Source organism: Carex rostrata, chromosome 7 (genome assembly GCF_964058835.1).
Source record: "Carex rostrata chromosome 7, lpCarRost1.2, whole genome shotgun sequence".
Classification (NCBI taxonomy): Eukaryota; Viridiplantae; Streptophyta; class Magnoliopsida; order Poales; family Cyperaceae; genus Carex; species Carex rostrata.
In genome coordinates, this window is record NC_135924.1 from 6241921 (window position 1) to 6269816 (window position 27896).

At 33.9% G+C, this 27896-nt stretch overlaps 3 protein-coding genes across 4 annotated transcripts; 2 read left to right on the forward strand and 1 right to left on the reverse strand.

Moving 5' to 3' along the window:
* The first annotated feature begins 282 nt into the window (after nucleotides 1–282).
* Nucleotides 283–6371, forward strand: LOC144557573 (ABC transporter G family member 11-like). Its single transcript, XM_078306160.1, has 11 exons — nucleotides 283–886; nucleotides 1265–1515; nucleotides 1964–2253; nucleotides 2554–2725; nucleotides 3462–3584; nucleotides 3681–3809; nucleotides 3912–4106; nucleotides 4299–4385; nucleotides 4943–5215; nucleotides 5291–5398; nucleotides 5681–6371. Exons 1-11 carry the CDS (start codon nucleotides 739–741, stop codon nucleotides 6029–6031), a joined length of 2127 nt encoding a protein of 708 aa, XP_078162286.1. The 5' UTR covers nucleotides 283–738; the 3' UTR covers nucleotides 6032–6371.
* Nucleotides 6372–10181: 3810 nt separating this feature from the next.
* Nucleotides 10182–14099, forward strand: LOC144556988 (RING/U-box superfamily protein). The gene is made up of 3 exons (XM_078305506.1): nucleotides 10182–10625; nucleotides 11535–11593; nucleotides 13101–14099. The coding sequence occupies exons 1-3, from the start codon at nucleotides 10296–10298 to the stop codon at nucleotides 13903–13905; spliced, it is 1194 nt and encodes a 397-aa protein (XP_078161632.1). The 5' UTR covers nucleotides 10182–10295; the 3' UTR covers nucleotides 13906–14099.
* Nucleotides 14100–14631: 532 nt separating this feature from the next.
* LOC144556826 (katanin p80 WD40 repeat-containing subunit B1 homolog KTN80.4-like) lies at nucleotides 14632–22582 on the reverse strand. 2 transcript variants are annotated; one of them, XR_013512505.1, is made up of 18 exons: nucleotides 22347–22582; nucleotides 21910–22040; nucleotides 21541–21658; nucleotides 20524–20750; nucleotides 19991–20093; nucleotides 19827–19897; nucleotides 19686–19745; nucleotides 19472–19546; nucleotides 18155–18298; nucleotides 17946–18063; nucleotides 17068–17751; nucleotides 16860–16924; nucleotides 16313–16432; nucleotides 16155–16229; nucleotides 15950–16058; nucleotides 15742–15858; nucleotides 15563–15631; nucleotides 14632–15123 (listed from the first exon to the last, which is right to left on the reverse strand). XR_013512505.1 is itself a non-coding variant. In XM_078305281.1 (18 exons), exons 1-18 carry the CDS (start codon nucleotides 22372–22374, stop codon nucleotides 15051–15053), a joined length of 2394 nt encoding a protein of 797 aa, XP_078161407.1. In that variant the 5' UTR covers nucleotides 22375–22582; the 3' UTR covers nucleotides 14632–15050. The 2 variants fall into 2 exon arrangements, 1 of the variants encoding a protein (XP_078161407.1); XM_078305281.1 differs by having other exon boundaries at nucleotides 15950–16065.
* Nucleotides 22583–27896: the final 5314 nt, after the last annotated feature.

Consider the following 27896-nt stretch of genomic DNA (forward strand, 5'->3'; position numbering starts at 1 on the left):
ACATAGAATGGTTTCATCAGTCAATTCTTTCAGCTAACTAGAGAGTAGATACCTTGATCTTCATTAAAACAATCAAGTATATATGTGCATTATTAATGGTATAGTTAAGCATCACTCTCTTAACTTGTACTACAACAAAGTAGACACTTTTTGCGAGAGAAAATGCTTTTACGACGGTCGTCCGTCGCAAAAAGTACCGTCGCAAAAAGAAAAAACTGAACAATGAGATTAGTCCGTCGCAAAAAGTCACTTTTTTATTCTCGCGAAAAGTGTCTCATTCTTGTTGTTGTGTTGCTTTCTCTCTCCTTCTCTCTCCTCTCTCTATCACAGAAAGTTGTCAAAAGGGATATATTTTTTGTTTTTGTTCTTCACATCTTTCTCTTGACAGATTCACACCAAAGTAACCTTTCCTATTAGTACTAAGGTTCCATTTGTGTGTTTGCTTGCTTAGTCAAATAAAAACACACGCACTAAGCACACTTACTCACCCACCTCTCTTAAAAGCTCTTAACCCCCTTCTCCTCATACCTTTCTTATTTTTCCATCCCATTTCTTGTCCCTCTCGGTCTGTCTTTCTCATATTAAAACAATGTTCCTATTCTAACTGATTTTTTTGAGTGTTCTTCCATATCTTTATATATATACCCATTTTATTAGTTCCCAAGATATTAGAACTTAGGATTTAATTTATTGTGTAATTGTTTATACATATTACTATTTTCCTTACCAATTTTAAGCATGAGAGAGGAAGAGATGAGGAATGTTGCTGGGCAAGTTATGGCCGATCTCGAGAGAAACAAACCGGCCAGTGCTGGTATGATACCGGGTGGTCTGAGCCCACTAAGCGAGACACTCTGGAAGGATAAAACAAACACAGAGATTATAGGTATGTTAGCTAGATCTTTTCATAATATTATTTTAATGTTGTTTAATTTGTGTCTATAATTTTTTCGTATTATCCGAAAGTCTGATAGATATTGTAGTTAATAGAAAAAATATATATATATCAGAACACACTTGCTTTTTTTTTTTTTAAAAAAAAGCTTGTCTTTTAATTGTGTGCTTTAATTTATTTTTTATTCTCAATTAGTTATTTCAAAAGCAGCTTGTCCTTTAACAGTGAATATACGTTTCAGCTATCTTTGAAATACTGAGAATTGATTTAGATTGAATCTCGGATCAATCGAGTGTCAATGAATTATGTAATCTTATCTTAATTGGTATCCTGTAATTGCTAATCATATTTGATTATTGTATGAAACAGGTGATGTGTCAGCAAGACTGACATGGAAAGATGTGACAGTGACAGTTGCATTAGGCAGAGGTATGCAGACAGTACTAGAAGGGATGACTGGGTACGCAGATCCGGGGACACTTACTGCCCTTATGGGTCCCTCGGGCTCCGGAAAATCAACTCTGCTTGATGCACTGGCAAGCCGACTTGCTGCAAATGCATTTCTAACCGGCACAGTACTGCTCAATGGCCGCAAGACCAAGCTCTCTTTCGGAAATGCGGTAAGCCCCTCGATCGTTTATTTTGTTCATTCCATGCAAGGCTACACAGGTTTTATAATTCTTTTAGATAGGATAAAATCTATTGAAAAAAAAAATTCTAATAATTATTGTGTTATGCACCAATATAATTAATGAAAAAATAAATTATTTCATAGATAACTTTTCTGAGAACAATTTTACCAATTTAATACTATTTTTTTAATAAACAATTAATTCTTTTGATATGTAGTATTTTCATCATTACTTGAAAATTTATCTTGATTAAGTAAATTTCAAGCAAATTATAGATGATCTCTAACTAAGATGATTTTTCTATTTCTTTGTGCCATATTATTTATAATCAACTTAACAGAAATTTCAACATAGGCAACATCTTAGCACCCAGCAAAATTGTATCTGAACTCAAAAGTAATATTATTTCACTTTTTTTTCCTTTTCTTTCCCTTAGGCTTATGTGACACAAGATGACAACCTCATCGGTACACTAACAGTAAGAGAAACAATCATGTACTCGGCAAAGCTGAGGCTTCCAGACAAGATGCCAACAGAAGAAAAACGCGCATTGGTCGAGGGAACCATTGTAGAAATGGGACTTCAAGACTGTGCTGATACTTTCATAGGGAATTGGCATATGAGAGGAGTAAGCGGAGGTGAAAAGAGGAGAGTTAGCATTGCACTTGAGATTCTCATGCGGCCTCGGCTTCTCTTCCTTGACGAGCCCACTAGTGGCCTTGATAGGTATATATACAAAACCTAATTTTGCTACACATATTCAAATGGGTGTTGAATTGAGGGTCTAAATTTCAACTTGGTACTTAACGGATACCACATTTCTAACAGAATTTGATCATAGTTTAGCATAAATGTAAATTAAAGAATATAAACAGAATATATTGAATCTAGAAATTCAAATGGAGTTGTACATAAACTTACTTTTCCTGAAAATCAGTTCTTAGTAATATAAAACTGAAATAGAAAAAATGTACATTTTATCAGCTTTATTTTTTATATAGATCTATGTGCATTTTTTATTTGTAGCGCCTCAGCATTTTTCGTTACTCAAACATTGAGAGCTCTAGCGAGAGATGGCCGTACTGTAATTGCTTCTATTCATCAACCGAGCAGTGAAGTCTTTGAATTGTTTGACCACCTCTGTCTCCTATCCAATGGCAAAACTGTCTATTTCGGACAAGCTTCTGATTCATATGAGGTTGTGAACTATATTACACGTTGGGTTTTTGTACTGGTACCAGTTGTTCCCTGAATTAAAGGCTGGTAGTGGCAGGTTAGGAGCCAGAACTGTTACCATTAAGATCCTGTACTGTTGTTTATAAAAAAAATAAAAGATCCTGTACTGTGCATCCTGTTCACAGCTGTACCAGCTAATACTTTACAATCCAGGGGTAGGGATTTCAATGGTACCCTTTTATTTGTTTACCCGACCCGTATTGTATTCGATAAGACAGGTACGGCCGTACAGGTAAGGTTATTTTTCGTTAGCTTATCGGGTACAGGTACGAGAAAAGACTATTTCGTATCTGTTAACGTATACAATAATTATAAAATTATACATAGATATATATTTATACAGGGATGATGATGATATGATATAGTTTTATTCATGGCCCATATATATCTATTCAATGGCACCCTTTTATTCATTTACCCGACCTGTACCTTATTCAATAAGACAAATATGGATAAGGTTTTTTTCAATAGCTTATCGGGTATGGGTAAGAGTAATCTTTTTTCGTTAATGGGTAAGGGTGTGAAGATGCTTCCACCCAACCGGTTTTGTACGCATTGACACCTCTATCCAGGGGACCAAGAAACCTTTTTCTTTCTGCATCAACACCTATAATTACCATGTAAATTTTTAGTATTTAATGTATTTAAATCTGTATTAGCTAAATAAGTCAAATTATGTGACTCTTCAATGATTGTAGTTCTTTGCACAAGCTGGGTTCCCATGTCCATCTCTGAGAAACCCGTCTGACCATTTCCTTCGGTGCGTCAACTCTGATTTCGACAAGGTCAAAGCAACTCTCAAAGGCTCCATTAAAAACAGGGTACACTCATTAAAAGCAACTCTGATTTCAACAAATACATTGAATTTTTCTTTACTTATCAAAAAAATAAGTCATTATTTGTTTATTTTATGGTAGTTTGAAAGGTCAGATGATCCACTGGAGAAGATCTCAACAACTGAAGCAATCAGAAGACTTATTGAATACTACAAGCATTCTCAGTACTACTATGCAGCAAGACAGAAAGTTGACGAAATTTCCCGAGTTGTATGCATTTCATTTGAACTTATCTCCTAATGTGCGATTGCTATTACGAACCCCAAATTTCACCAGAGTTAATACCGTATTCATTTTTTTATCTCACTGTAGAAAGGGACCGTGCTGGATGCAGGTGGTAGCCAGGCTAGTTTCGCCATGCAATGTTATACACTCACAAAGAGATCATTTGTGAATATGTCAAGGGATTTTGGTTATTACTGGTTGAGGCTTGTTATCTACCTTGTTGTTACAGTGTGTATCGGAACTATCTACTTGAATGTGGGCACAGGTTATAGCTCAATTCTGGTGAGTTAATTAATTTACCATTTTTATATGCTTTTTAAATCATGCACTAGCATACTAGTATACATTGGAGTGTACTTCAAGATTTATTACTTTTTGAAATATTTTGTTTAATAAGGAAAGTTGATTAAGATAATTTAATATAATCCTTTAATAAGTAGGAAGATGTAATGATCATTTCTTTTAATGATGCAGGCTAGAGGGGCATGTGCTTCATTTGTGTTCGGTTTTGTGACTTTCATGTCAATTGGAGGTTTTCCTTCCTTTGTGGAAGATATGAAGGTCTTATTTTAATTATCAATTTCATTTTAGGAATTTGATGCTAATTTTGGTGTGGTCGCTGGCTAAAATTATCAATCAACATAACGGTTTATTAAATTTCGACTTTAAATCTTGATATAATAAACAGTCGTAAACGAGTGGTGGTTAATACAATATTGGGTTTGAAGCTAATTGACTTTGGCTTGACATTGGTCAATTAGGGATTTGGATGACTCAATTGAGGTCATGGGTTAAAAAAAATAAATCCCTCAAAAAACATAATTATTTTATGGTTGTATAACTTCTTAGTGTTCTCTACTTGGTAAAAAAAAACAAAAATTGAAGTTTGGTTGGGCTTTACTACATAATCTACCAGTACTGTAATCCCTAAACAATGTTAAATCAGTGATCTAATTAGTGCAACCAATCATGCATTATCTACCAGTACTTCAATAACTGTCATAGATGGTGCACCAGTACTTTTGTAAATGGACATTTTTTAAATCATCAATCATGTAATTAATCATGAATACCCTTCAAATATAAAAATTAACTGGTTCTTATATTCATTGATACAGGTTTTTCAAAGGGAGAGGCTCAACGGGCATTATGGAGTGTTAGCCTTTGTGATTAGCAATACAATTTCGGCATTACCATTTCTGATACTAATAACATTTTCCTCAGGGACTATATGCTATTTCATGGTGCGGCTTCACCCGGGAATTATGCATTATGTCTTCTTTGTTCTTTGTTTATATGCTAGTGTTACCGTTGTTGAGAGTCTCATGATGGCGATTGCGAGTATCATACCAAATTTCCTTATGGGAATTATCGTAGGAGCTGGAATTCAGGTACTGATTTTAAGGTTTTTTTTCATTTTAAATTAAACATATCTTCGCTCACTTCTAATAATTCAACTTTAACAGGGTATTTTCATGCTTGTATCGGGTTATTTTCGTCTTCCAAATGACATCCCAAAGATTTTCTGGAGATACCCCATGTCATACATCAGTTTCCATTTTTGGGCTCTTCAGGTAATTAACTAGTTCTGAATTGTGGCACTAACAATATGCCAGCAAAAGCCACAATCTAAATTTAACAGTTTGTATCAAGCCAATGAAAGAACTAGCTAGTATAGAAATATAGTCTAATTTAGTTTTAATTTGGTCCCTTAAGTATGGCATTTTGACAAATATGTAATACAAACCTTTCTCCTGAAAAGCCACTTATACTGAGTTTGGTTGGATCTATGTCAAATGAATCAAATATCACATATACATTTGATACTCTCCTAATTATTTAATTCAAAATTGCAGGGACAATATCAAAATGACCTAAAGGGGCTTGTATTTGACAACCAAACACCTGATCTTCCAAAGATACCAGGGGAATACGTACTCGAAAATGTGTTCCAAATCGATATCAACCGATCAAAGTGGGTAGACTTGTCGGTGCTATTTGCCATGATCATAATATACCGCTTGATATTTTTCATTATGATCAAGATAAGTGAGGATGTGACTCCATGGGTTAGAGGTTTCATTGCAAGAAGAAGGTTGCAAAGCAAGGAGAGAATACGAAACGGGTCGTCAGATATCGGCAGAACACCTTCGCTGAGAGCTTATGTTGTTGAGCATCCACCAATCAATGAAACAAATGATAGGTGATATATATATGATCTTAAAGCTTCACACATTTGGTTATGTGCCACTTTTGTATAAATTGGCTTGGTGAAATTTCCTTTGCCTTTTCTGTTTTATTTTGATTTCTTTTTTTAAACATATATCACATGAAAAATATGAGACTAAGATCAATACTTTGTTTTACTTAACCTAAAGTTCTTGAAGAGTTTTTTTTTTTTTTTTTGGGGGGGGGGGGGGGGGCGGGGGGGGGGGGGGGTTGTTTGTTCCTTAAATTAAGTAATAGCTTATCTATGAAAATTTAATAGTGTGAACTATGATTATTGTAATTCTGTTTAATTATGAGTTCAACTTATTACACGATTAATTTCTCTCATTTACATCATCTTTATTCCTTCAAATTAAAATTTGAATTTTTTTTGCCACATCTTTTGTAATTTATTTACTTCATTTTAGAGTGTTTTCATTCCTACAATTTCTATGAATTCGCTCATGTGACAAAAAAAAAATTTAAATTAATAAAAATAACAGTTTTTGAATTATTATTAAAAAAAACTTACAGATAAATCAAAGAGTGAGTCTATGGTATTATGCATATTACGATTTGGCAAAGTGATTTTCTAAATATCTAAAACAATAGTAAAAAAATTTCAAAAAATGTAAAATTTGGTCTCCAAACACATATTAATATGGAGAACAAGATGAACGGTTCGGATAGACCGTTAGGATTTGAAAACTCGAATATAGAACCGTAGCACGGTAACAACCCGTGATATGCATAGTACCATAGACTCACTCTAAATTAAATATGTGCATTCAATTTTTGTCTTTTATAATTGTATAAATTTATTTTTTGTTAAATGATTTGCTAGAGTGTATATATATTGACAATGCATTTTACATATCTGTTCATGATTTTAGACAATTTGAAACATATTCAAGATTTTAAAATCACCAAAATCGTCAAATATGAGTATAATTTTATCTGTATTAAATCAAACATATATAACAAATATTATGCATAAAATTATGCTAGAATGTAATTGAAGTATGTTTTAGTGTGTTTGTTCAGGTTTTTAAATCTATTTAGACCTTATGTGTTATCATAAAAAAAATAAAAAAAATACTACATCAGACATATGCATACAGCAGCTGGCGTATCGAACCCAGGAATCGTGTGGCGTATCCTTAAACCACAAGATACGGATCTATCGACAACAAGAACGGGAGGAGTATTCGTGACCGATACTGTCGGTATACCGTCACAAATACTACCGTCACTAATAGAAAAAACACTTTTATGACAGTATACCCTCGCAGATAGTCACTTTTATGACAGTGACCCGATACATGTCTGGATATGTCTGGATCGAACATAGGCTATAAGTAATGTCTATTATATGTGCATAAATTTGTCCGTAGTAAATCAAATAGATATAACAAATATTTCATCAAATTATGTTGTAAATAAATCTGCAGGGCATTTCGGCGTTTGGTTGTTTCTTTTCTGCTACAAATTATAATGCATTTGTAGCACATTAATTTGGATGCATATGTTGATATTCTAAATCAATTTAGATTATTTCCTCATCTTAAATTCAACAAGATTGAAATATAATCTATAACTCGCGTGAATAAGTTTATTCTTTCTATACATATCAAATAGATACAAAAAGTATCACACATATAATTCTATTTGAATGCATTTACAGAATTACAGTCCGTTTGAATGTGTATGTTTATATTTTAATCCATTTAAGCATCATTTGTGATCGTAAAATTATCAAATTTGATGGATCTGCTCTACCTTATGTCTATTACATATGAATAGATTTATTTATGCTAAATTAAATTGGTACAACGAATACTATGTGTAAAATTCTCTTAGAATAATTTACACTGCATTTGGGAGTATCTTTCATATTTAAGATTGTAAAATTATCAAAACTGATAGAAAAAAAAATCTTTATGTCTATTATATACAAAATTTATTCATGCGAAATCAAACATATAAACAAATATTATGCACAAATATTACTAGAATGCATTTACAGTTTGTTTGGTTATGTCTATGTTTTTAGTAATTTAGGTTTCAGATAATCAGTCTTTGGTTTAGTGGCAAAATATAATATTCTCTGTGTAAGAGATTGTAGGTTTGAAATCTGAATGAAAGATCTCTTAAGAATATTAAACATGTTTGGTGGCTTGTCAAATTTTACTCAAAAAAAAAATTTAGGTTCCAATTCAGCTCGTAAATGCTCAATTGTGCGTCTATTAATTAATTGTGTATATAATTTTTTCTGTGCTAAATGAAATTGATATAACATATATTATACATAAAATTATGCGAGAATGTATTATAGGGTTCAAATGAAATTGATATAACATATAATTGTTTTTAGTAATTTAGGGTTCAAATGTCTTCATTTTTTGTGCCTCCACCATGCTTCCATTTTCAAAAACTTTAATAATTCAAAATTTAAAACTTAAAAGTCAAAATAAAACCGTTAGATGTGATATATATCATTTTATCTATGCATGCGTAAAAAATTATGACATTTTGATTTTATTTTGGTTGTCATCAAGAGCTTGTAAAAAAATGTACTAATGTGGATAATTTCTAGACGTTGATTTTTTAACTTATTGATTCACATAAAAACAAAACTGAAATGTGATAAATTTTTATGAGCACATAAATAAAATAACATAGATCACATCTAGCGGTTTTAATTTGACTTTTAAGTTTTAAATTTTGAGTTATTAAAGTTTTTAAAAATAGAGGCATGGTGGAGAGACAAAAAATGAAGGCATTTGAACCCTCCTGTGTCAGTTCTTAAATAGAATTAACTTAATCATGTTTAAAATTCCTAGATTAAACTTGTTTCCAGTCAATTTTGAGGAATAGAGAGCACTTATCAAAACTCAGAGCAGAAATCTAGGTTTTTGTCGCTCTTTGCAGTCTGCGCTAATCTTAAAGCAACCTTTTAATTAAACGGTGCAGATCTAAGATACATAATATACATAATCAATAGAGTCTGTTTGTGTGTTAGTTAGTCCTTCATACGGAAATAATATCAAGTTACTACTCTTTTTGTATATACTCCTTAAGACACATAAAACACAGTCATTGAAGAAATTTGTATATTGTATATCATATGACAAACTGCAATTATTCATGAAACAAATTACGGATGTCAAGTTTAACATCGTTTTAAAATTATCAATGTATGATTTTGTGAAAATATTCATACAACAACTTGTAACATAAACTCAGAAATTTACAAATAGAAAACTATAAATTATCAAGCCCTGTGCCTGAATTCAGTGTCGTCAGATTTGTTCAAGTTTCACAATTGTTGTAAATTCTGATAAAAGACCTGCAAACTCTCAAAAATAATACATCAGTTGCTCATCTTCATAAAAGGAGGAAAGCAAACCTAACAGTAGTTGGGCTATGTGCAGAGGAGAGATATTGGGGCGGAGGTGAATTAGAGGGACACAATGCAAGTGAAAAGGAGAACCAGTGGGTGGGTGCGGAGAAGAGTCAGTGAGAACGGTGCGGTGCAGTGCAGAGAAGTGTAGAGGAGAGCTAGAGGGGGCACGGAGGAGGGCCAGTGGGGCAGAGAGGAAGAGTGACGAAAGATTTTAAAGAAAGATGAAGAGTGCAGGAGCGTAGAGGGAGACGAATAGACAAAAAAGAAAGAAGTAAAATGAGAGGAGGTGAAATCTTTACATGTGTAGGTTCCACAGGGATATTTTGTCAAATAATTTGGAAGAATGGATATTTTATTTTATTTTTTTCAAAAGCAGGACATTTTGTAAAATTTCCCTCATACATCGCACATTCGCTGAATAAATATTTTAACAGAACAATTTCGGCTTCATACAGAACACAAGTCATATGCCGTGCTCTTTACCCGTGAAACTTGGTAAAGAGAGGACAAATAAAGGCGGTCTACTGACAGAATTCGTATAACCTAAGGTAACAGAATATTTCTGTTTGTATCTGGACCGTCCAATTAGAATTCGCACGACTATTAAATCGGCTCCGTGTATTTCATTCCATCTCGGACTGGATTGGTCCGGATTTTGATCGGACGACCGTGATCCAAACAGAAATATTCTGTTACCTCAGAGGATATGGTTTCAGATTGACTACGAAAGTAAAAGAGAAACTAAATCCAAAACCTCAAAACAAATTGAAACGAACGTTGTAAAAAACAAGAAGAAGAAAAGAAGAGAGGAATCCCTAAACCTGAATTTCTTGATCGACTTCAAAATCACTTAAACCATGCTACAAATCCGGCTAAGCAAAGGAGGATCATCAGCAGACACCGCTGCAGCGGCTGTAGGCGGTGGTGGAGGCGGAGCTGCCAGCGGATTAGGAGCTTCATTGGTGAAAGCGGCGGCGGTAGGGCCCGGCGCGGCGGAGGGAGTGATGGTGGCGTGCCCTGACCACTTAGTAATCGCCGACCTGCCCGTGGCGAAGAGCATCGGCGCCGTCACAGCCTCCGCCATCTCCGCCGCCCGTACGATCGGACGAAGGTCGAGGAGGCCCTTGGGAGAGCGCGTGCATATTTGTTCTAGGTGTGATTTCCCGATTGCCATCTACGGTCGCCTTGTAAGTACCATTCCTGTATGAATGAAATTGGAAAGTATAGCTTTTGACTTGTTTGGTCACCTGAGATTTTAAAATAGGGGATCCTTGGTGTGTGTTCCTTATGTTTTGGAATTAAATTAGGACGAAATTACATTAGCAAGAACCAAATTCTACTTTGTTTAATGCAACTCTAGATTAGGGTTTTGGATTGAAAGCTCTTTTGGTAATACTTCTAGGATTTCCAAATCAGCCTTCACTGTGAGACACCCGAAAGGTGTTACTATATCAGAAACCAAATTTGAAAATGTGACAGCAAAGTTGAGTGGCTAATTTTTGAATTTATTCTTCTATTGGTATTTTAGTTGTTCGGATCTTTGGTGTGTGTCCCTTCTATTTTGGAATTAAATTAGGATGAAATTACATCAGCAAGAACCAAACTATACTTTGTTTAATGCAACTCTAGATTAGGGTTTTATATTGAAAGCTCTGTTTGTAATGCTTCTAGGATTTCCAAATCAGCCTTCACTGTGAGACACCCAAAAGCTGTTACTATATCAGAAACCAAATTTGAAAATGGGACAGCAAAGTTGAGTGGCTAGTTCTTGAATTTATTCTTCTTTTGGTTTTTTAGTTGTTGGGATCATTGTACTTCTGTGGTCCAAAATATATTGGTTCTTTCTTACCCATTTTGGGATTAAATTATGAAATAAAGAGTTGTTGGAGTAGAAAGATACCAAGTGCTAGTACTAGGATGATTTTATTTGGGTATTGATATAAATTAGAAGCCATCAGAGTTTTAGAAAGAAGAAAATTATTTTCATTCAAATTTGCCTTATTTTATTTTCTTTTTGACTGATCTAAATGTTTAGTCTAACAGTTAAACAATATTTTACATTCTGAACTTTAAAGAGTTTGTAATTTTTTGTTCAGACCCCTTGTGAGCATGCCTTCTGTCTGACATGTGCACGGAGCGATTCAAGCTGCTATCTGTAAGTTTCTCTTTCAGAACTTGATTTATTAGTACCTTTATCAAAACATGATTCGCTAGTCAAAACCTGCCTGATTTGCATGCTCATTAATTTTGGAAATTACTATGATCTGAGAAACTGCTGTTCTTTTATGATAATGGCAATCAGCATATGATCTCGAAACACGTTTTCAAGCAAATGACATAGTTTCACATAATAGTCATGAAAAAGGAGGACAAGAGAAATGGATAGAAGCAGATTTTGTGAGTAAGAGACTTTCTGATTTGAAGAACGTGGTCAACTCCATTAAATCATGGGAACTCCTTTTAATTTCTCTGATCTCCTTTGATCTCCTACAATTCATTTCTTCTTTGACCCTTTGCTGCCTGTTTTTCTTTTTCTTCTCTGTTCCCTTGTCTCAATTTTACTATCAAAACTCCGGTAGGGAAGAAAAAAGGAGTGAGCATGACATCACACCGGGTTAGGATCTATACTAGAGAGCTGGAGAGGGGGCCAGGAAGAGTCTCCAAATAGAGAGAAAAAAAAATCATATGCACTTATTGATAGAGTTTCACATGGTTGGCCCTTGCCCCTGTAGTGTATTTAATGAGAATTGAGTGTGGGTGGTGCACCCCAGAGAGAGCTTGTGGAGAGACAGGATGGCCAGATAGGTATCATGAGCAGTTTGTATGGTGAGAGAAAGGAGAGAAAGGGGCTGTTAGAGAGAGAAAGAGAGGAGATGTCAATTGGATCCAATGGATACAAGCATAGAATGAGAACAAGGATGGAGGTTACCAAAGGGATAACTCTCATTATCTAAGTGTATCAATTCACACTGTAAATTTTAGGGGCATTATGGAAGTTCGATAAAATCTCTTAATTTGGGCAGACTGTTCATCCTAAATGCTCTCTAATATAGTACATAACACAATAAATAATTGGTGAGATCAAACGGTGGTTAGGTGACAGTCTGATGCATTGAAGAGTTTTGACCAAATGATTAGATGGTAGGGTATATCAGGAACTTCGTAATGTTTCTTAGTTATCCGCCTGCCCAATCTTAGTACATCCTCTTAAAGTGTATAATTCTATTATTTTTACAGCTGCTAAACCTAAAATAAAGATTCTTCCTTATAAAATGTTACCAATATATCTCTAGTCTGCTGTCAAGCCCTTTAGCTTCTTGCATTTTTTCTTGTGCCTTGGTGATTTACTTGAGTATTATAGAGCAGACTTTTTCTCTATAAGCAAGGAAGATGTTTACTATCTTTTTTGGAATAGCAACAATTGCACTTATTATTGATTGTTTTAAAACAATGGAGCAATATCAGGATATTACTTTACTGAAAAAGTCAAAAACTTCGTATGGGCAAATAAATGATGCTAGTAGGACAGATGTGAGCAGTTTAGTGGTTTTTAACAGAAATATTTCACGATTGTTTTCATGATATTTTCTTTTATCAATTTCACTCAATACAATTTTTTTATAATTATACTAATTGTATATTCTCTTTTCTCCTTTTGACAGCTGTGATGATAGAATTCAGAAAATCCAGAGTGTAAAGATGATGGAAGGAATCTTCATTTGTGCGGCTCCACACTGCCTCAAATCCTTCCTAAAGAAATCCGATTTTGAGATCCATATCCATCGTGCCCACGCCAATCTCCTCGAATCTCACCATGTCAAGGAAGGTGCTGCAGAATCAGATGCACCAAAAGACGCCACACTGAAACCTGAATCCTCTACTGCACGTGGTCCCGCACGGCAACTGCCCATGTCTCCCACCTCCAGCTCCCAAATAAACGACCCCGACTCACGCAACCGAGCTCATTTCCAAAGGGAAAATAATACACTTTCTAAGCAGAAATCATTCCAATCTGACCAGGGTATTACACCAGAAAAGATGGATTCGCCATTTATCTATCCACCTCTGCCGCCTCATCAACCAAATTTTGGTATGGGAATGAACATGAATCAACCAATGATACCACCCCAGCCCTTTGGAAACCAGCAGTTTTTCCCGAATCCCTACCAGATACAAATGCCTGATGGGGGTCCAGATCCAGGATCCCTTTTGGGTATACCACCTTCACCATGGGTTATGGGTCTAATGGGAATGCCGGTACAACAACAAATGCAAATGGGTCAGGGTGGTATGGAGGGTGTTGACCCGTCTCATGGTGGACTCGCATTCTTGCAAGGGATGCATGGAGATAACAGTGGGGATAATAAGAATTTTCTGGCAAATCTGCAAATGCAGTTACAGATGCCGATGTCAATTCAACCACCTCAGATGCCGCCAGCTTCAATGCAGCAACATTTTAACCGGTGATTGCATATTTGATTAAGGATTTAGATTTAATCATGTGGGGTTTCTGTTCTTGGTAGGATTATTACCTTATTGTTTTGTGGTACGTGATTTGTGGCGTTATTGTTGTGTACTATATAACTATTTCTCTCGTTATAAACTTATATCCAATTTGTTGAATTTTTTTTTTTTGGTAAATACCAGGAGTGATATAAGATCACATTTTTTTTTTAAATTTGTGGCAAATCTAAGGGTGGTAACAATGACATGTTGATGAACTGCATTCACTATTAACAACTGCAGTAGATATTTTTTGGAATATTATATATAGTCTCAATCCCACACCTAATCAACTCCTAACCTAACTGTTCTTAGAAGACAAAAAAAAATATATAGAAGAGCTTCCATATCTTCATCGTATGTGAGGAACTTGAGTCAAAATAAATAAATAAATAAGGAAGGCATGAAGAGCTTTTGGACAAGAATACTCTAAAAATTGCAAACTATATAAAATTTTGAGAAAATGTGTTTGAAGTTCATATTTTAAAAAGCAGGTGGAACTTCAACTAAGATCGGAATTAGCTAATTTTAATGTTGCATCAAGCTTCGAAGGATAAAGCTATTCTTCATGATATCATAAAAATCGTCAAACTTCACAAGATTTCTTGAACAAAATTCTAAAACCCACGGGGCTGTGCCTCCAATTTTACCATGTTCTCTCAAACTCAAATAAAAGAAGACAATTATTATGAGATTTCATAACCAGTCCACACAACACAGAATCAATGTAGGTTTGGCGTCAGGCCAACTATGTACAATAGCAGCGCATTAACACCACTAAATAAAAAAATAAAAATTAGAAAAGGTTAAATGGAAAAAAAATTCTATAAGGGCATTACCCAGTAAAAATGGGGATCATGAAAAGCCACTCATGTGAAATACCACACTAAAGAAAACACCAAGAAATCTTGTACTAAACCTTGACTATTTTTTTTTTTTTTTTTGACAGAGGCTGTCAAGTACTAAACCTTGACTATACACACTAAAAAGGAAAACAATCTAAAAAAAAAAACATGTCAAACTCTATATTTTATCTCTTGGTTTAATTACTCGAAAGAATTCATGACTCGGTTAGCCTTCAATGGGACTGTTTTTGCCGTGGTAAACGGTCATCTCAGTTTGTTAATGTCCTGTAGGAAAAGGTTCAAGTCCTGGGCGGATTTACCAATTGTGCCACCGTGCCTGTTCCAGATGGAAAACAAATAAGAACACACTCAGAAGACAATTAAACATTAGTAGGAAGTAGAGCTGGCAATCTTTGATCTGAATAGAACTGCAAGTTTAGATCATGATTCATGACTTGCTTGTGTTTAACTAGGAATTTGACTTGACAATAGCTTGCTCTTTTGTTGTTCTAGCCAAAATCAAACTGAGTTGACAAGCTCAAAATGTATCAAGCTGCCCAATCCCACTTGGGATAAACTCAAGTTAGCTTATGGTATGTAGCTAATTCCCAAGTTTGCCCAATCCCATTGTATGGTATGTAGCTAATGCCCAATCCCATTGTATGGTTTTGTTTAGTTTTTTTTTTTTTTTCTTTTTCTTTTTTAAGGTTAGATGACACTGTGCAATGTCATGTAATCTGAAATATATAATTAATATTCTGCAGGGAAGAAGTTACCTAGTAATAGGTGGAAGGAGGGTTTTTAGTTTTTCCAGTTCAACAAAGCACATATTACATCGCTCCAACCTGGAATCACAAAAGAAAGATGAGGTTTAGGTTAAGGGATTTGTGTGTGTGAGAATGACAGAGAGAGAGAACTGGCCAGCCGCTGGCAAGTTTTCAATAGAGAGAGAGACCTTTCTTCAGCATGAAGATCAACACCAACTGATGAAGAGGCTGTCACTGTCGAGTATATCATGGGGCCAAATGTTTTTAGAAGTTTAAGCAACATCTCCAAGGCTATATTTATATGTCTAAATAAAACCCAAAATAAACAACTTAATAAACAAGAATCTTGATAATCCACAGTTATTTTTTTCCAAGTGAACCTATACTAAAAATTACCTGTCAAATCTACTCTCTAAAAGGGTTGTAATGAGTGGAAGGAGTGAAGTGCAAAAATCTAGTGTGATGATATCGCTTTTCTCCATCAATGTACTACTGACGAAGTCGGCTGAAACCTTTATACAGATATTTTTATGTTAAAATGAAATCTTTGTATAAAAAAAAGGATAATTGATAAAGGCAAAATTATCAGTTTAGTTCGTACAGCATGATCAGACATCTTTTGCAGTGCATTGATTACACCTTTGAAATCATTCTTGGTCCAAAGTCTGTGCACCACCTACAACATTTACCAAAATGTTTTTTACTAACTACACTGAAACAGTCCGAAATTTTGCAGGTACATATGCAAAGTTGCATCACCTGCAGTTTAGTCAATCGGGTTTGACCAGTGGTTACAAAATCTTGGTGATTTTCCATAAGATCAGCAATTGCATCTTCGTCACTAGCTGATTCCATCTCCTTCCCAGCAACCAAGGACCTCTGTCACACAAAATAAAATTGCTAATAAGGTACCGCCTCCTCTTGTTGGAATTTCAAACAGACCTATAAGGCTATAACAAAAAGAGCAGGGTTAAAATGCCTCATGTCCTTCATGCTCACATCCTTATTTTCATTTTCAAAGTTCAAACAATCAATCCGAACTGCTCAACATGATCTCCAATCTTCTTAAAAACAGTGATTTTGTACATATCTAAAAAGAATAGTAAAATAATTCCAAAAAATTATAACATTTGGTCTCCAAGCACATTTTAATATGGAGATCTTGTTGAGCTGTTCAGATCCACTATTTGGACTTTGAAAATGAAAATAAGGATGTGAGGCACAAATGAGGCATGAAAGACACGAGGCATTTGAACCCTACTCTAACAAAAATGATCTACAAATAACAATAATTATAGCAACTTACAAGGCCTTCATGCATGGGAGCATGCTTGCTCCTATCCCAAATTACTACCGGAGGCCTTGTTGGTCCTGTAAAATTAATAAACATCTTAATTCCTTTTTTCTTCTTTTGTGATTAAGAAAATAATAGCATTTCAAGCATTACAATACAGGAACCAGTTTTATACCAGATAAATGATAAATATTTTTGGAGAAATGGCAAGGATTCTTACTGTATCTGATGTTGTAACTTTTAACTGGGGCTGTACCAACCATACCGGTCCTATTTGAAGTAATGGGGTCCAAGTCCCCGTCATTACTAGACAATGGTTTCTGAAACACCCCAGATGAGGAATAAACACGCCTGTGTCTGACTGGAATTGCACTCATTGCATTTGACTCGGTATTCTCTCTATTCCCAGAATAGGCCCCTTCTTCTCTGTCAGAATCATCCTCAGTGTGCTTTCTCCGTGTACCAATACTCACAGTAGCCTTTGGTACCGGTGGTACGAGGTCCTTATTCTCCTTAATGGCCATGTTGGTCTCAGAATCCACTCCTGGGTTACTGGCCGGTAAAACAACAGGTGCAACCAATGTTGTTTCTTTCGATCGAGTTCTAGAGTGATAAATATTGGTTTCTCTGGGTTCTGTCCGGGGTACAACTACAGGTGCAACACAAGTTGCATCTTTTGACCGAGATCGAGAGAAGGAAATATGTGGCGGGTTATTTTTGTTGACTTCTCTTGAGCTAGTTCTAGATGGAGGCGGAGGTGCCACATCAGCATCATCAGACTTATTGGAAGCTGTACTTTGTGCCGGCAAAGGTTTTGATGGTATTTTCCTTGTTGGTACCGAGGGAGCTATGGTTGGAAGATTAGAACTTAGAATTGATTTCTTTGGGCTACTAGGTGCACTGTCTGTAAATATAAAAAATATATAATTACATTCTTCTTTCCAAGAGCATGAAAAAGTGTTTGAAATTTGTGTTTAGCCAATGAAATGTTCTACAAAGAATAAAACAAGAAAAGAAATTTTAGCTCCAAAGAAAAATGTGTTCATCTCTTTTTATTTTATGCTTTATCATGCTACACATTTATTTGTCAACAGGTACCTTTTGAAATAGACAATCTTGTGAAATTAGATTTCAAATTGCTCTCAGTTTGCAGTGGTGGGTCATTGCTCATATTTGACTTTTCCTCTGCATTTCTGGCTGCATATGTCTCAACTTTCTGTGATTCAAGTTGAACTAAGCTCAGCACATAAAAACTGTAACTAAAGTAGACATGGTAACTAAAGGAAAGAAGAGGGATGGTAAATTACCGAAAGGTCAACGACCCAAATGCCGACACATGTTTGGTTGTAAGAGCAACCAAGAAGCTTCCCGTCATGCACATGAAGGTCACATAATTTCGACCAACCCACATCTACTATATCATGACATCTTATAGGCTCCCATGACAGAACCTACAAAGTAATTAATAAACAACATATAAGCATATAAACACATTATCAGTCACTGTCAATGATTTCAAAAAAAATATAAGCATATAAACAATGGTCATGTTTGGTTGTGGACTAAACAGTGGAATAAGGGCTTTAGGCCTCACTTATTCCATCAACGTGGTTTAATTGAGCCGGACTAAGATGGAATAAGCCGATCTTTAGACCGGACTACATTGGCCTAAACTAAACCACCTCTCTAGATGGTTTAATTTTAATTGAGTATGAGGTCTAACTTTTCATTATTTTTATTATTTTTAATCACTTTTTAAGAAATATAAAATAAGCAAATTTTTTTTTCATTTACGTATAAGGAAACTTATAACTTTATCAATTATAGAATCAATATTTTTTTAAAATGGCATAACTTTCTAAATCAACAAAATATGCAATCTAGAAAAGAATTAAATAAAATATTTTTTAAATTGTACTACAAAATAATAAATTTTTTGTTCATCAACCTAACACATTTTTGACAAATAAATTAGTACACATATAACTTTAAGATTCATTAAATACAATGTGCTTCTCTAAGATATAGAATTAATTTATACATAACTTGTTTTCTTGTACAATTTCTTTCAATCAAAATGAAAAGAAAAAAAATACAAAGAATAGCTTTAATATTGTTATTACAAATTTTGTAGGACAAAATAATTTGTAATATCAAATCATGCCTTAAGCCATCAAATTCTTATCGAATAAGGAATAATTTAAGTCAAAGTATAACTCTAGATATCAACCAAACATGAATAATTTAGATCGACCTAAGTTGGAATAACCAAGTTAGGCCTCATTAACTTTAGTCCACAACCAAACATGACCAATAAGAAGAAAAACACGGGTAACTGAGGAGTGGAAATGCTACTAATGGAAATGAATATAAAATTTCCAAAAGAAAATTAAAAGATTATATTTTTTTTGCTTCTCTTTAGAAAAACCCCTTGAATGCTTACTGCAAGATCACCAAAGTCAAAGAATTTACATTGGATAAAAAATATAATGATATAATATTGGATGAAGAAAATTCAATAACATCAACAAATCCATCTTTGATGACAATTGTTCATTGGGAAGAATCATTTCTTTCTAAAGTGATGTCCAGGGAAAATGGATTTTCTACCAAAAGAGTGTTACCTTCATGCTCTCATGCAATCCACAAAACATAGATTTTCCATCACTGTTAAAAGTCATCGCACGTACACCACCCGTCTGTGAACAAAGTATGGTTCTTTGCACGTTAGTTAGAAAAAAAAAAAAAACATAAAAATCTATATTTCAGTGCCTGAATTAACAACATACTATTTAACAGTCTCAAATAATTTTTCATTTATAATGCATGAGTACATACATATCTCAGCATCTGCTGTGAAAGTGGCACTTGCGGAGAGTTGTTCGGGCTTTGTGCAGTCTGAAAATAATAAAACATGTCCAATATTTCATTGGATATAGAGATTGAAATTGTGAAATAAATCAAATGTATTTTCTTTACCTCAGGTCCTGACGAGCCAATCATCTCAAAAGTTTCAAGGTCCCAAAACTTAACTGTTTTATCAGCTGAACCTGTTTTAGGAAAAAGAAACAATAGGTCAGATTTCAGTAGATTATATTTTCTAAAAAATGAAAAAGAAAAAAAAAACAACAAAGGGCACATGCCTGTTGCCAATAGAAACTCATTTGGGTGGAAATCCAGACACTGAATTTGACCCTCGTGAAGTTTGAAATCATTCAAGAGTTTCCCGGCCGTCAAATCCCAAATCTAGAACACAGGATTATTATTTTTTTAAAAAGAGGAGGACAAAAGATTATGTGCATACAAAAGGAGAAAAAACTTGGGATTATTTGCATGCAAAATTTAAACTACTATTGAATTATTTTCAAAAAATAAACTACACCAATGACTTTTGGTAGTTGGAAGAGAGATCCATTCTTAAATGAATGAGTAACAGTCAGAAAAGATTCTTTTGCATCTAGAATTATCTCTTTTTCTAGTGGTGGTGCTGCATATATGATATATTTTATAGACATAGAAAAACCCTAACTTATCACTGTTAATGATGTTTTTTTATACTCTGTGAACCAGTATTCCTAAGTTGAGACATCATAGAAAATCAGAGTTCTGGAGACATTTGCACTTAACTGATACACAGAAATCAGCACAGTAATTACCGATGGAAAGCAAGTAGTACCTTTACTGAGTTGTCTTCTCCTCCAGAAACGACCCATTTGCCATCAGGGGTAAATCTTAGAACATTAACCCCTCTAGTGTGCCCCTTGTAAGTGTGAATACAACTCTTTCTTCTGATATCCCATATTTTTATATTTGTGTCTAACGAGCCTGAGGCAAAGAATTCACCAAAAGGATGAAAATCAATCGTCATACAGTTTGACCTGTGCCCTGTCAAACTCCTCATCACTGCAAAAAAATATATAATTTATATAATGAGTGTAGAGGCTTTACAGTTATATCCCCTTTTAAATTCTGGCCAAATATAACCCAAGGAAGCAATCTCATATCACCGGTACTACTGATCTCTAACAAACATCCTAAGCTTAATTGAGACTTAGACATTAAATATGAGACTGAATTAAACCATAAAAAGTGTACGGCTGCATCCTGTTAAGGTAGAAATGGTAAAATCCTAGGGTTAACAATTGTTTGGTAGCTTTTACCTCCTAAAAATCCCATAGATTTATGTTAACATTTGCGAACAGCTATTTTAAGTTATCAAAATTCATCAAATCAACAAGGCTAGTGTGTTCAATGTACCAATAGTGTTTAGGATAGTTGATACTTGATATCAGTATAGAAAAGCTGAAGCTTAATTGAAACTAATATTACATATAAGACTGAAATTAAACCCATAAAACATCCTCTTAGGCTGTGCTCCAGAGAGGGGTTGAAACCCCTTTAAGGAAGGAAGGGGAACGAAGGAGAAGAGGAGAGGAAGGCGGGCTGTCCACGCCGTTCACCCGCTCCAGAAGAACAAAATCGGAGAGGGAAAGGAGGGAAGGCGCTACTTTAGCGAGGGTAATGCTCTATACAAATCTTCCAAATTTGTACCTCCCAAATCAAGATGTAGAAATCATTGTAGCGAGAGGAACCGCGGCTACCTCCTTCCTTCCTCTTCCTTCCCATTCCTCTCCGTGTGAATTTTGTGGAGCACAGCCTTAGGGATGGAAACAGTACAATAACCAATTGATACCTTTTGCCTCCTCCAAATCCCATAGTTTTATAGTACCACTCGCTGCACCACCGGCTACTATTACTTCTGAGGGATCAAAATTTACCGACTCTACCGGGCTACTATGGCCTGACAAGCTCTGTGCATTACAAAAGAAGAATTTAGCTGACTATCTGACCTCGAAAATTTCGCAACATTGAACCGATTTTCATTTCAAACACTTCCTTTTGGTCAATTTGCACAAAAAATTTAGCCAATTGCCATTGAGTATATCAGAAGTAGTTTATTTTGGTCATAAATGACAGGTGGACTTGGTAAGATTGTATACGCATAAAAAATGTAATCTTTTGCTACAATGAAATCATATAATTTTGGGGGCGATTGACGTACCAATATAGCATTAGGCTTTCCAATGGCCCAAAGGTTGACCTTCTGATCCTCTCCACCAGTTAGAAGAATTCTCGAGGTTTTTCTCCCGATTTTTAGGCAATTCACATTTGATGTGTGTGCCACAAACTCCTCTAATAATAGTTAAGTGGTACAATTTTCAATATTAACTCTGATTAGATTAGTATACTAATTTGATAAGCCACTAGAATTTTACAATGAGGACATAAAGAAGCATCTTTACTGAAAAAGGAAATAACTTTTTTTTTTTTATTTCTTGACAATTTGAAATCTATATCAACTGAATCACACAATCTAACTGACCAAATTACCTGAAATTCGAATCAAAACACGGCAAGAAACTTGTGAATCAAATCTAACCAAAACAAATATATAAAATCGACTAAACTGGAAAGAAAGAAATAGTAATAAGAGGATACGAAGCTTATACGCTCGCTTGGTGGTCATCTAGAAACTATCCACAGGTGATGCAATGTCCCGCCTTTAGTAGATCGAAGAGCAGCCCAAACGCACGAATTGAATCAGGTGCCTTTGTTCTCATTAAAATTGTGGTTCGTTTGAGAGCGCGAGAGAGAGAGAGAGAGAGAGAGAGAGGGAGGAAGTAATTGGAAATAAAAATGAAAACGAAAACTGGGGGATACTCGGAAAGAGAGGGAGGGAGGAAATACTCAGTATTTTAATTTATTCTTTAATAAAAACAGACCTGAGGGCAAAAATGGAAAGAAAAAAATCCAGGCCGGAGGGAGAAATAAAGAATTGATATCCTAACTGGGGCTGCAAACGAATCGAACCGAATCCAACTTCTACCAGTTTGAGTTTGATTTGAAATAATTTCGAACTAAATTTAGTTTAAATTAATTTTGAATCGATTTTTTTACGAACTCAATTTCGAATCTTTTATGAATTTTTTTACGATAAGAAATAAGAAAGAGTGATTGTAGTCGCCGAGAATTACGACTTACGAGTTATGACTTATAGCTGGGAGTTCTTATTTTTTAACTTTTAAGAGAGTCGGATGATAGGAACATCTTTGATGCCATTGATAAGGCAACTGGTTTATTGTCTCCTTATTGGTCTTTAGTTGATACTAGCTCTTCTTTCACTGATGTGATTGCTCTCAGTGATTAATACTAGGGATTTTGATGTTTTTAGTGATATTAGTTTGATTACATTTTCTGGTATACTACTTTGTTTTGTAGTTGCTGATATTAGTTTATTGATGTTCCACTAGTTCATAATAATTGAATTTTGGTATGACTTATATTGTTTCGTAATAAAATAAGTGGAATTTCATTTTTTTTTCCAAAAAAAATAAATATTTTAACTTAAGTCATCAGTAGAAATTAACGGTTTACGTTACTTTGAATTTCAAACTAAAATAGTTCGTAAACCTATTTCGAACGAACCAGATCCAGTTTGAATTAATTTCGAACTATTTCAAATCGAATTTTTTACGAACTTTTTTGAATCAAACTCGAATCAAATCACGAACTACGAATTTTTTGTGTAGCCCTACTCTGAAGTAACAGAATATTTACCTTAATATATGGGTTGTCCGATCAGAATCTGCACGACTATTAAAGAATTATTGCATTCCATCTCGGATAGGATTGGCCTGGATTCTGATCGGACGTTCGGATATAAATATAAAATTTTTGTTACCTCAGAGAATCTAGACTCAGATTAGAGGCGCTGTATTTCTCAGTATTTTAATTATTTTTTAATAAAACCATACCTGAGGGCAAAAAAGGAAAGAAAAAATCCAGGCCGGAGGGAGGACTAGAGAATTCATATCACCTAAGGTAACAGAATATTTCTGTTTAGATCTGGACCATTCGATCAGAATCCACGCGAATATTGAAGAATTATCTGTATTCCATCTCGGTTCAGATTGGCCTGGATTCTGATCGAACGGTCCGAATTTAAACAATAATATTCTGTTACCTCAGAGGATATGTCCGGGTAAATATTTTAACAAAGAAGTTATGGCTTCATACAGCGCATGAATACAGATTTAAAGAGCACTGTATATGGTTTGTGCGCTGCATGAAGTCAAAACTACTTTGCAAAATCATTACCCGATATGGACTCGGACTTAGAGGCACTATATTTCTCAGTATTTTAATCGTTTTTTTTAATAAAACCGGACCAGAGGGCAAAATAGGAAAAAAAAAAAAAAAAGACCGACTCCGCTTTACGCCGGATTTACTTTTTCAATGCTTTCAGAAATATTTTACAAGACCTGCTGCAGATAAAGGTTTTGTAATTTCAACCAAATCTGGTAAAATTCGTTCTGTTTTAACAGTTACGGAGGAGTAACTATTTTTGAATTTAAAAGAAATAAAGAACGGAGTATGGAAATTTGAAAAATAAGTGAATTTTGCCTTGTAACGGCAGTGGGTGGGGTAGCTCTCTGGCAGTATCTTTAATTGTTTACCTATTTTTTTGGTTATTTTGCCAAAACTACACGCCTATTATAAGCATTACCATTTGTGTACAAAGTTTACTTTCAGCAAAAGCTAGCATATTGTGAAAACTAGGAAAGGAATTGGATTTTGCCAATGAATTTTGAAGAAATTTTACTTAATTTTGGAACTAAACTGTTTGATTTATTTTTGAAATTCATTTGAATGATTCAGAATTTAATAAATTTAAACAGTCTCGTAAATTTAAATCGTTCGCGCGAATTTTATCTTGTTGGTACTTATAATATTATGACTTAGCATATTTGTGAGAACTAAGAAATGAATTGTATTTTGTCAATAAACTTTGAACAAATTTTATTCAAAGTCAAATTTAAACTGTCTGATTTGCTTAAAACTTGTGTGAATGATTTACAAATTAATAAATTTAAATTGTTCACGCAAATTTTATCTTGTACTGATAATATTACAACTAGGCATGCGAGCTGATGAAAAACATCAATTTTTGTTTTTCAATAATTGAGTGTTGAGTCTTAACACTTTTATATAATTAATTTTCTACCTATAAAGTTGAATCATTTTTCTCTCCCGATTATTGTGTTAGGAATCAATTAGTTTATTTCTTAATTAATTTGACAAATTCAATCTACTTTGCTAATTATTTATAATGGCCGGCTCTGTACGTGCTAATAGTACATTTTCCAATCTTATCCTTGGAAATATCTTTGTTTGAACAGAACAAAGACGTGTGCATGTGTTCTCTCCCTCTTTCACCTTCATCTATTTTTTTGCATTTTTTAATCTTGCTCGGAGGGATTTTCTTTTTCTTCTCGGGTGTTTTTCATTTCCTCGTATAATACATTAATACCTGATATTCTTGACATAATAGATTAAATGTGACGGTTTAGATTGATAGTTCATGGATAATTTGTAGGGTGAGGCAAAAAATTTGGATGAAACCTGAATTTATAATTGTTTTGAATATTAAGTATATATTTATATTTATTTCTGAGAAAAATATTGAAAATAAAAACATATTTTGGACAAAAAAAATTAACTGTAAGCACAATTTTATAATTTTTTGGAAGCTTAAATATATTTTTATATATTTTTTAAATCTATAAAAATAGAAGTTTCTTGAAAAAAAAAAAATAATAAGCAAAGAGTAGACAAATGCCCATCCCCAACTCAGCTACGTTAAATCAAATATAAATTTGCATATTCTGCGGAACAGTTAGATTTGGTTAAGAATATGGTTGTAGCCATGAATAAGTCTATCAACAAAAAAATCGTTTGAAAAACTAAGGGCGTGATGAATAAATCCACATCAAATTAGATAAACATACATGTTATATACAGTACATTTGACTTTGGATGCAAATAAATTTGGGTAATTATAATATATACATAGCAAACGAGTATTTTCCTAAATCATTACATGCCTTTAAACTAAAAGGTACGTCTGAAATTGCAAAAGTAGATGGAGTAAAAAACAATATTTGGTTTTGTAGAAATTAAATCAAATTTAAATTCCCATTCATACAGGAAATTTCTTGAGTCTCTTAAAAATTTAAGATATTCTTGAAAAAGTGGTCAGCATTATTTTACCTCTTCATATTCACAATACGGTGGCACTTTTGTTCTTCATATGGAAAGTTACTAGGGCTGTAAACGGATGCGGATTATCCGACGGATATCCGCTCCGAATCCGACTACAATCCGTATCCGAATTTAAACGGAGCGGATTGTTTCGGATACGGATCCGGATAATTTATTAAGCTAGCCAAACTAATCGGATTCGGATACGGATAATAATCCAAATTGCTAAACGGATCGGATATCCGCAATATCCGCCTATCCAGAACCAACTCTTAACCCACTAAGTCTCTCACTTCAGCTCACGTGCAGCTGACAGTTCATGTCTTTGGTTTATATAAGATCTATTGCTTTGAACAATAAATCTTGTGGGACTATTCATCAATTGTTATTCCGGACAACTATTGTGATATTGGGCCAAGCCCAATCTACTTTTACTGGACCTATTTAACTTGTAAATGGTAAACGGTAAACCTATTTTATGGATCAAAGCTGTAAATGTAAACCTATTTAAGTTTAAATATCTTCGTTAATCCTTTTAATTAAATTTAATATTAAACAACCTACTTAATTTCAATATATAAGAAAAATATGTAATTTTATAAATCGCAAAAATTCACACATTCACGGATTCGCTATAATATACTTTTGTAATTCATATGAAGATCTGAGTACTCCAAATAGATTTTTTTTTTTTATATATTATATCAAGATTTCATACTAAATTTGAATTTTGTAAATTCACATTTGTATTTTGAAATTCATATTATTCAATTATCCGATAATTATTCGTTTCGTATCCGTATTCGAATTCGTATCCGTGGACTATCCGTATCCGTTTAAGGCGGATTTGGTTTTGAATTTTGATATCCGTTTACTATCCGTATCCGCTCATTATCCGACGGATGCGGATATGGTATCAGCATTATCCGCTCCGTTTTCACCCCTAAAAGTTACAGGTTAGAAATCTTGTTGAAAAATATTGTGCACTTTAAATGTCTGTCCAACAACCATTTCCAAAACATCTCTTCACAATTAACGTCAGAAGTATCAACAATTTTTTTTTTATTTGTTTACCTTATCAATATCATACATTTTTTAAAAAAATTATGGGTTTGAAATCTACAAAATAATAAAATTCTCAGTAATATACATAGGAATTTGAAAGTGTATTGAGTAGCATGATCATCAATCTATGATTTCAAAAATATATTTAAAAAGGAGAATATGAACAACAATATATTTTTTCCACTATTATAGTTATTAAAGTAAATAAAGATGTTTATTTCCGTGCTAATTAACTTTGTGTGAAGAAGATGAAGAAAAGGCCGAAATTTTTATTTATACTTTCTTTTTTAAAAAAAAAACTCTAAAATGGGGGAATTTCACAATTACCCATGCCGCTAAGTCAATCTGCAGCTCATTTATGGGGGCGCAGATTGGCGTAGAGGTCCCTCAAAACTTAAATATATTCAATATTACAATATATTTTTTGGACTTTTGAGGGGCCGCCAAACCAATATGTGGCCCTCCATAAATGAGCCGCATAATGGCTTAGCAGCCTGAGTAAATGTGGAATTTCTCTATTTTACAATGTTTTGGTTTATTTTTACTTTTTTATGCTATTAATACAAATTTCGGAAGAAAATGTCTTTCATAAATCGTGAGTTTTGAAATCTACAAAATAATAAAATTCTCAGTAATATACATAGGAATTTGAAAGTGTATTGAGTAGCATGATCATCAATCTATGATTTCAAAAATATATTTAAAAAGGAGAATATGAACAACAATATATTTTTTCCACTATTATAGTTATTAAAGTAAATAAAGATGTTTATTTCCGTGCTAATTAACTTTGTGTGAAGAAGATGAAGAAAAGGCCGAAATTTTTATTTATACTTTTTTTTTAAAAAAAAAAACTCTAAAATGGGGGAATTTCACAATTAC